This window comes from Chiloscyllium plagiosum, unplaced genomic scaffold (assembly GCF_037043375.1).
Source record: "Chiloscyllium plagiosum isolate Xiang-an unplaced genomic scaffold, Cpla_swu_hap1 HiC_scaffold_5, whole genome shotgun sequence".
NCBI lineage: Eukaryota > Metazoa > Chordata > Chondrichthyes > Orectolobiformes > Hemiscylliidae > Chiloscyllium > Chiloscyllium plagiosum.
Window position 1 is genome coordinate 124,350,848 of NW_028270143.1, and position 9,922 is coordinate 124,360,769.

Genomic DNA, 9,922 nt, shown 5'->3' on the forward strand with positions numbered 1-9,922 from the left:
CAATGAGATCATGGCTGATCTGTGGCCTAACTTCACATACCAGCCTTTGGCTCACATCCCTTAATATCTTTGCTTAACAAAAATTTATCAATCTCAGCTTGAAAATTAACTACGGCCATTTATGGAAGTGAGGTCCAAATCTCTACCAACCTTTATGTGTAGAAGTACTTCCTAACATCTCTCCTGGCCCTAATTTTTAAACAATGCCCCCAGTTTGGAATCTCCAACCAGTGGAAATAGTTTATCCTCATCTACCCTGTCTTTTCCTGCTAATATTTTGAAGTCTTCAATCAGATCACCCCTTAACTTTCCAAAACAGGCTTAATTTGTATAACCTCTCCTCATAACCTAACCCCTGAAGTCCAGGTTTCGTTCTCATAAACCAATGTTGTACTTCCTCCAAGGCTAATATCTCCTTCCTGAGGTGTGAAGCCCAGACCTGCTCAAAGCACTCAAAGTAGTGTCTAACCAGGGTCCTGTCACATCCAATCATGAATGGTGGTAGACACCTAAATAACTCACTGGAGGAGGAGCCTACACAAATACCTCCCTATCCTCGATGATGAGGGATCCTAGCACAACAGTGCAAAAAATAAGGCTGAAGCATTTGCAACAACCTTCAGCCTAAATGTCGGATGGATTATCCATCTCAGCCTCCTGCAGAGGTCCCCAGTATCACAGATATTAATCTTTAGCTCATTCAAATCAAAAGCAATGGCCCCTGACAACCATAGAATATCTATGGTGTGGAAACATGCCATTAGGTTCAAGAAATCCACACCAAACCTCCAAAGAATAATCCACCCAGACCCATTCCCCTAACCTATTACACTAAATTTACCCCGACTAATGCACCTAACCCACACATCCCTGAACACTGTGGGCAATTTAGCATGGCTAACTCACCTAGCCTGCACATCTTTGGATTGTGAGAGGAAACCAGCACCAACACAGAGAGAATGTGTAAACTCCACACTGACAGTCGCCTGAGGTTGGAATTGAACCTGGGCCCCTGGTGTTGTGAGGAAACAGTGCTAACCACTGAGCCATCATGCTGCCCATACGGGGGGAGCATAGTTGCACGGTGACTCAGTGGTTAGCACTGTTGCCTCACAGCACCAGGGACCCAGATTTGATTGCAGCCTCAGACATCTGTCTGTGTGGAGTTTACACATTCTCCCCGTGTCTGCATGGGTTTCCTCCTGGTTCCTCCCACAGTCCAAAGTTGTGCAGGTTAGGTGAATTGGCCATGCTAAATTGCCCATAGTGTTCAGGGATGTGTAGGCTAGGTGCATGAGTCACGGGGATGTAGAGAAATAGGATAGGGGAATGGGTCTGGGTGCGATACTTGTCGGAGGCTCGGTATGGACTTGTTGGGCCAAATGGCCTGTTTCCGCACTGTAGTGATTCTATTCATTTTGACTACATTCTGGCAATAGTACTGAAAACTTGTGCTTCAGAACCTGCTGTTCCCCTAGCAAAGCTGTTCCAGTACAGTTACAACACTGACATGTACCAACAATGTGGAAAATTGCTGAGGTATGTCCTGGCCACAATAAGCAAGATAAATTAAGCCATAAAGTGCCACCCCATTTGTCTACTCTTAATCATCTGTAAAGTGATGGAAGTGGTTATTGGCAGTACTATCAAGCAGCAACTACTCAGCAATAACTTGCTCACTGGAACTCAGTTTGGGTTCTGCCACGGCCATTCAGTTCTTGACCTTAACGTGGCCTTAGTCCAAACATGAACAAAATACATTCACATTTGACTGAGTGTAGTATCAACAATGCCTAACAAAACCAAAGCCAGTAGGAATCATGGGAAACTGTCCAGTGATTGGTCTCATACCTAACACAAAGTTGGATGGTTATGGCTGATGCAGGTCAATCATCTTGACCCTTGGACATCACCGCAGTAGTTCCTAAGAGCATAAGAAATAGGAACAGGGGGAGGCCACTTGACCCTCAAGTGCGCTCCACCATTCAATAGGATCATGGTTGGTATGACATTCCTCACGTCCTTTTTCCTGACCTTTCCCCTTAACCCATGTTTCTTCATCTATCTCAGCCTTAAATATACACCAGGACTCCACCCCCACAGCTTTCCGTGGCAAGGAGTTCCAAAGACACTCAACTTAGAGAAGAAATTCCTCCTTATCTCAGTATTAAATTGGCACCCCTTTGTTCCGTGACTATGCCCTCTGGTCCTAGACACTCCCATGAGGGGAAACATTCTCTCAGCATTTACCCTGTCAGGCCCCTTATATGTTTAAATTAGATCATCTCTCATTCTTCTAAACTCCACTGAGTAGAATCCCAAACTTTTTTACCTTTGCTCATAAGACAATCTCTGAAGATAATGTCTTAGGCCTTCTGAAGGGAAATAAGGATGAGCAGTAAAGGGGGGGCCTAGTTAGCAATGTCCTCATCCTGTGAGTGGATGGAGAATAAATAATTGCCCTGGGAAGCTAGTTGTGAGCCATCTTCTTGAACTACTGCAGTTCACATGGTGTATGGATACTCACAGTGCCATTAGGGAGGGAATTTCAGGATTTTGACCCAGAGGCAGTGAAAGAACAGTAATATATTTCCAAGTCAGGATGGTGAGTGGCTTGGAGGGGAGTGGTGCATAAGATGGTGTTCCCATCTATCTGCTACCCTTGCCTTTCTGGATGTTAGAGGTTGTGACTTTGGAAGATACTATCAAAGGAATACTGGTGAGCATATGAAGGGGGAATGAATGAAAAGATAGGGTAGGTTGAGTCAAATGAGGACAGGTGTGAGCAAACTGGTTTGAAGCATAAACACAGACATGAATTGAGTTGGGTCAAATGATGTGCATTTGTGCTATATGTGGAAAAATACTGATTTTGCTGCAAAGAGTTAACCCAACTTTGTGTACATGAGAAACTATATTTTATTGATTCGTCCCTTGTTTATACAATGCTCCAGTGAAGCCATAAACCTCTTGACCCCAAACAACACTAATACATCAGAGAACTGCAAGTATACACTAATTCAAAAGAACGAAGGCATGTCTAATTGGTGTATTATGTTCAGATGGGATGGTGAACACACTCAGACTGCTGATTCTAGCGGCTCCATTTCCACGTTGTCGACTTTGATCTTCTGATCCAGTCGCTAAAATGAAACAAAAATGTTTTCATTGCTTTATACATCTTCGTTAGTAAGCAGCAAAGTGTCTCAAACTGATCATTAGAACAGAAATAACAGACTTGCAAAATATATTCTTCATACAGCTTTCCTGCAGGCAAACATTTTTCAGGAAGTTTTAGCTTGATGGTCAATTTTATAGTCACAGAATTTTACTGCACAGAATGGGGTGGCACGGTGGCTCAGTGGTTAGTACTGCTCTCTCACAGCACCAGGGATCTGGGTTCGATTCCAGCCTCAGGTGTGTGGAGTTTGTACATTCTCCCCGTGTCCGCATGGGTTTCCTCCGGGTGCTCTGGTTTCCTTCCACAGTCCAAAGATGTGCAGGTTAGGTTGAATTGACCATGCTAAATTGCCCATCGTGTTCAGAGATGTGTAGGTTAGGTGCATTAATCAAAGATAAAATATAGAGTAATAGGGTAGGGAAATGGATTTGGGTAGGATACTCTTCGGAGGGTCGGTGTGGAGTTGTTGGGCTGAAGGGCCTGTTTCCACACTGTAGGGATTCTAAGTTCGAAGAACTTAAACATTCAGCCTGTACAACTCTATCTTGATTTTCCTTCTCTGCACTTGGAGATAGTGATCAGAAATATTATAATGGTTTTAAACCTTGTGCTTAGAAAGTTTCTGAGCACACCAGTGGAAATTCAAGTGATATATTGCCTTTAACGTAATCCTTGTGCCTTGCTTCCCTATAATTTTACTTCTCGTAAGAAATGCAGATTAGTAGCTTTTTGCCTGAGTTATAGATCAAACAAGCGTGACAGTCATTATTGATTCTAGAGCGGTCAAGAAAGATTGCCAACAAATGTATTATTTCCAATAGAAAATAAAAAGGTTGGTTACCTCCAGGGAACCAGGTTTGAGATGGCAGACGAAGCCAAAATGGAAATGCATGCAATTATCATTGAAGGTCAGTTGTGGAAAAATCTGCAAGAAAACCATATAAATAGGATCAGATTGTAATTCTGTTCTCGGAGTTTAAAATCTAAATGGACTTCCTTTATAAGTTTCCTACGACTAGTGAATGGATTGGTCTTTATCTGTCTTAGCTGAACTGCTGGTCCACATCCTGTATCTGCAGTGTTAAATTAAAGGGAATGCAGTGGATAATAGGAATGGCAGGATTATCTGTTGAAGATAGTGTGAGGAAACTGGTACTGTATTCTCCAGAATTCCAAAGAACAAAAAGTGATCACAAAATGTTTACAAGACACGGGGAGGTGGCTGGTTTTCCCTGGCTGGTGATTCTAAAACCAGGGAGCATTGTCTCCAAACAAGGGATAGACTGAGATAAGAGGATGAATTTCTCCAAACAGTTGTGAATCTTTAAAAGGATGTGGAAGCTTCATCGTTGAATACGTTCAGTATAGAATATGCAGGTAAATTTTCTGGACACTAACGACCTCAAGGGAAATGGGGTGACAGTGGTATTGAGGTAGATGATCAATTTATCAAAGTTCATCACTAATTGAATGGTACAAAGGCTCAACAGGCTGATTTGGCCTACTCTGGCTTACATGTTCTTGTAATATTTACAAGGATGTTGCCAGGTTGGAGGTTTTGAGTTATAGGGAGAAGCTGAATAGGCTGGGGCTGTTTTCCCTGGAGTGTCGGAGGCTGAGGGGTTTATAAAATAATGACGGACATGGATAGGGTAAATTGACACATTCTTTTACCCGGGGTAGGGGAGTCCAAAACTTGCGGGCATTGGTTTAAGCCGAGAGGGCAAAGATTTAAAAGGGACCTAAAGGGCAACTTTTCACACAGAGGGCAGTGTACGTATGGAAGAGGAAGTGGTGGAGGCTAGTACAATTACAACATTTAAACGGCATCTGGATGGATATATGAATAGGAAAGGTTTAGAAGAATATGGGCCAGGTGCTGGCAAATGGAACTAGATTAATTTAGGATATCTGGTTGGCATGGACGAGTTGGACGGAAAGGTCTGTTTCCATGCTGAACATCTCTATGACTCGATGAGTGTATGTATAACTGGTTGCCGCAACATGAAAAGCAGTTGAGGTAAAACCAAGCCAGTTGCCATGGTAGTCTGGAGGCAGTCACAACTGAGGTGTTTCAGCAGTAATGCTGCTTGTTGAAGCAAGTTTCTGTTGCAGTAAAGCAATAAAGACTACAGCATACTAAACAACTGAAATACCCTGTTGTTGACAAGCATCTTAAAGCTGTCTTTATTCAATGTTAATAGCTAGTTATTCTGCAAGCAATTAAACAATGAAGATACACCAGGTCAAAATCTGCTGGCAGAGAAACATCAAATTAAATGGTACTCCCCTTTATTAATTTGGAAATCATCCAGCACTTTGCAGCAAGGAGGACATAGAATGAATTATCACTTGTGCACTTCATTACTCTTACAAAAAACCTTCCTCTGAATTTCAAGCTATTCCTGCATTTGCACAACACTTGTCCATTAAACTCCAAAAGTTAAGGCTGTGCTTAAAGACTACATATTTCATGAAGAATTTAATGTTCTAGAATGCTTCTCTATCTCTATGACCCCCAAAAAATGATTTAAACTGAAAAGTTTCACTCCTATAGTTAGTAAATTGTTGGGAGTCATTTATAATTTTTCAAACTAATCAATCATTTTTTCTTTTTTCTGTCCCTCACTTTTTTTATCACTCTCTCTTTATCCCTCTCGCAATCCAATCTTTCTTCCTATTTCTTTCCATTTGAAAATAACTCCCCAACCTTCCCTATGTTTGACAATCTAATTAGTTAAGGACATTGACTGTTAGTCCCATTGTTTGCTTAGTTCACAGATTTAAACTCTTAATGGTAAGGTCCTGGGCAGTGTTGCTGAACAAAGAGACCTTGGAGTGCGGGTGGTGAGGATGGCTGAGGATCTTGAGATTGTATTCGTTAGAGATTAGAAGGTTGTGGGGAGATCTAATAGAAACTTACAAGATAATGCAGGGCTTAGAAAGGGTGGACGCTGGGAAATTGTTTCCGTCAGGCGAGGAGACTAGGACTCGTGGGCACAGTCTTAGAATTAGAGGGGGTCAATTTAGAATGGAAATGAGGAGACATTTCTTCAGCCAGAGAGTGGTGGGCCTGTGGAATTCACTGCTATGGAGCGCAGCGGAGGCCGGGACGTTAAATGTCTTCAAGGAAGAGATTGATAAATTCTTAATCTCGCAAGGAATTAAGGGATACAGAGAGGGTGCGGGTAAATGGAGTTGCATTGCCCGTCAGCCATGATTGAATGGTGGAGTGGACTCAATGGGCCAAATGGCCTTACTTCCACTTCAATGTCTTGTGGTCTTATGGTCTTATGGTATGCTTTCCTTTTTTGGTCACAGTATTATGTATAGGAGTTGACCAGTGGAGTGCCACAAGGATCGGTGCTGGATCCTCTACTTTTTGTCATTTGCATAAATGATTTGGATGCGAGCATAAGAGGTACAGTTAGTAAGTTTGCAGATGACACCAAAATTGGAGGTGTAGTGGACAGCGAAAAGGGTTACCTCAGATTTTGGGAAAGCAAATCTTAGCAGGACTTATACACTTAATGGTAAGGTCCTAGGGAGTGTTGCTGAACAAAGAGACCTTGAAGTGCAGGTTCATAGCTCCTTGAAAGTGGACTCGCAGGTAGATAGGATAATGAAGAAGGCATTTGGTATGCTTTCCTTTATTGGTCAGAGTATTGAGTACAGGAGTTGAGAGGTCATGTTGCAGCTGTACAGGACATTGGTTAGGCCACTGTTGGAATATTGCGTGCAATTCTGGTTTCCTTCCTATCGGAAAGATGTTGTGAAACTTGAAAGGATTCAGAAGAGATTTACAAGGATGTTGCCAGGGTTGGAGGGTTTGAGCTACAGGGAGAGGCTGAACAGGCTGGGGCTGTTTTCCCTGGAGCTTCAGAGGCTGAAGGGTGACCTTAAAGAGGTTTACAAAATTATGAGGGGCATGGATAGAATAAATAGACAAAGTCTTTTCCCTGGGGTTGGAGAGTCCAGAACTAGAGGGCATAGGTCTAGGGTGAGAGGGGAAAGATATAAAAGAGACCTAAGGGGCAACTTTTTCACGCAGAGGGTGATACATGTATGGAATGAGCTGCCTGAGGATGTGGTGGAGGCTGGTTCAATTGCAACATTTAAGAGGCATTTGGATGGGTATATAAATAGGAAGGGTTTGGAGGGATATGGGCCAGGTGCTGGCAGGTGGGACTAGATTGGGTTGGGATATCTGGTCGGCATGGACAAGTTGGACCGAAGGGTCTGTTTCCATGCTGTACATCTCTATGACTCTATGAGTTGGGAGGTCATGTTGCGGCTGTACAGGACATTGGTTAGGCCACTGTTGGACTATTGCGTGCAATTCTGGTCTCCCTGCTATTGGAAAGATGTTGTGAAATTTGAAAAGGTTCAGAAATGACAAGGATGATGCCAGGGTTGGAGGGTTATGAACTATAGGGAGAGGTTGAATAGGCTGGAGCTGTTTTCCCTGGAGTACTGGAGGCTGAGGGGTGACCTTATAGAGGTTTATAAAATCATGAGGGGCACGGATAGCATAAATAGACAAGGTCTTTTTGCTGGGTTGGTGAAAGCCCAGAACTAGAGGGCATGGGTTTACGGTGAGAGTGGAAAAACTTAAAAGGGACCTAAGGGGCAACATTTTCACGCAGAGAGTGATGCATGCATGGAATGAGCTGCCAGAGGAAGTGGTGGAGGCTGCAACAGTTACAACATTTAAAAGGGGTCTGGATAGGTAGATGACTGGGAAGGGTTAGAGGGATATGGGCCAAGTGCTGGCAAATGAGACTAGATTAGGTTTGCATATCTGATCAGTATGGATGAGTTGGACTGAAGGGTCTGTTTCCATGCTGTACGTCTCTATGATTCAATGACTCCAGTGTTTTCATGGTTAGCCACTCCTCTAGCAATTTGCAGCACAAACCTTCGCAAGCTGAGTGTTAAGGTCAAGAGTATAAATTATGCATGGGATGGCTTTATCTTGAAAAGTCGAAGGGTGCACCCAATTTAAAACTTCAGTGGTCACCAGCTCAACAGGCCAAACTCATGTCCACACAGACTTAAAGCCAGAGTATTGTGTTGCAATGCTAACCATTACCAGCTTGTGGTGTGAAAGTCAATAGGGTAGAGTCTTTAGTGAGATGAAGAGAGACAACAGTCAGTCGGGGATATCACTACAGTCAATTAAGGGGCTTTTCTGATTACAGTACAGAAAGATGTGTCAAGAGCAAGCAGTCTGTGGATGGATGGAATAGACTGTTCGGTTTCAATTATGTTGAGTTTTTTGACTGTTGGTGGGGCTGCTCTTATCCAGACACGTAAGGAATATTCCAGTGCACTCCTGACTTGTGTCTTGTAGCTGGTGGACGGGCTTTGGGGCACAACTACAAATTGAGGGGTGATAGATTTAAGACAGATGTCAGAGGCAGGTTCTTTACTCAGAGAGTGGTAAGGGTGTGAGATGCCCTCCCTGCCAATGTAGTTAACTCAGCCACATTAGGGAGATTTAAACAAAACTTGGCTAAGCACATGGATGATGATGGGATAGTGTAGTGGGACGAGCTGAGAATGGTTCACAGGTCGGCACAACATCGAGGTCTGAAGGGCCTTTTCTGTGCTGCATTGTTCTATGTTCTATGAGTCCGGAGGTGAGTTACTCACTGCCCCGCTTAAAGTCCCCATGATGGCTGAATTTTTTTTTGCTATTTCCCTGCACATTTGCTCCTCTACGTCTGATTTAACTCACCCTGTTTCCTTCTGTATTGCTATATCACACAGCCGTACCTGTTTCAATGCGTTGAATGCACATGATGTTTTGTTTGTGACTCTCTCAACTTCCTGTGAAGCTGTCGCAGAAGGAACTGCTTCCCGCTGCATTGGTGCAGTTGGCAAAACAGGAATGGTAACAGCCACCATGGCTGATCCTGCACACAGGAGTAACATTAGCAAGGCTTTCATCATGTTTCTCCTGGTTTCTAGCAGCAGTCACATTCACTGACACTGGTCCCAAACAGAATGACGTTTAATATTGATTGTACAGGTTAATTATTACAGACTCATTTCTTTGTGAAATCAGTTATCTACAAAAATATCAATGCTGTCCCTGATGTCCTACACTTGTAGTGGTAATGTCCCTTCATCTGGGCTAGCAGCACTGGACTTATCACCAAGTTTCCTTGCCTAGAGGAAGGTACACTACCACCAGAACAAAAGCGCCCCTTTCATAACTGTTTATCTGTAGTTAGTCTAATTATTGGTAATTAGTCTAATTACTTATAATAAACAGTAATTCTTGTTAAATATTGAAATCGGTCCATGCTTTCTCTCAATCTGGGTCTGAGAATCAGGAGTATTGGGTAATCTTTGTCTACTTAATTTAAACTCTTAAACTTGCTTTGATGACTACAGGAATAGCAGGATTTGATTTCAAGCGTGCTACCCCTAGACACTTTAAAGCCCAATCAATCAACTGCCTCCTTGATCCAGCCACACAATCAGATAAGAGAGTGTAGTGCTGGAAAAGTACAGCAGATCAGGCAGCATCCGAGGAGTAGGAGAATCAACATTTCAGACATAAGCCCTTTAGCAGAAATTTTCTGATGAAGGGCTCATGCCCAAAACGTCGATTCTCCTGCTCCTCGGATGCTGCCTGACCTGCTGTGCTTTTCTAGCACCACACTTTCGATTCTGATCTCCAGCATCTGCATTCCTCACTTTTTCCGACACAATCAGATAAGCCCAAGAATT

The 9,922-nt window shown here is 43.1% G+C and overlaps 1 protein-coding gene across 1 annotated transcript; it reads right to left on the bottom strand.

Moving 5' to 3' along the window:
• Positions 1 to 2,895: 2,895 nt before the first annotated feature.
• Positions 2,896 to 9,166, bottom strand: LOC148150018 (uncharacterized). Its single transcript, XM_087986856.1, has 3 exons — positions 8,960 to 9,166; positions 4,023 to 4,106; positions 2,896 to 3,143 (listed from the first exon to the last, which is right to left on the bottom strand). The coding sequence occupies exons 1-3, from the start codon at positions 9,134 to 9,136 to the stop codon at positions 3,081 to 3,083; spliced, it is 324 nt and encodes a 107-aa protein (XP_087842982.1). The 5' UTR covers positions 9,137 to 9,166; the 3' UTR covers positions 2,896 to 3,080.
• Positions 9,167 to 9,922: the final 756 nt, after the last annotated feature.

Coding starts and splice junctions, on each gene's coding strand:
- LOC148150018 (XM_087986856.1), bottom strand. CDS start 9,136: ATGATGAAAGCCTTGCTAATGTTACTCCTGTGTGCAGGATCAGCCATG. Junction 4,107..8,959: donor CATTCAACGCATTGAAACAG/GTACGGCTGTGT, acceptor GTTTTCTTGCAG/ATTTTTCCACAACTGACCTT. Junction 3,144..4,022: donor TCAAACCTGGTTCCCTGGAG/GTAACCAACCTT, acceptor GTTTCATTTTAG/CGACTGGATCAGAAGATCAA.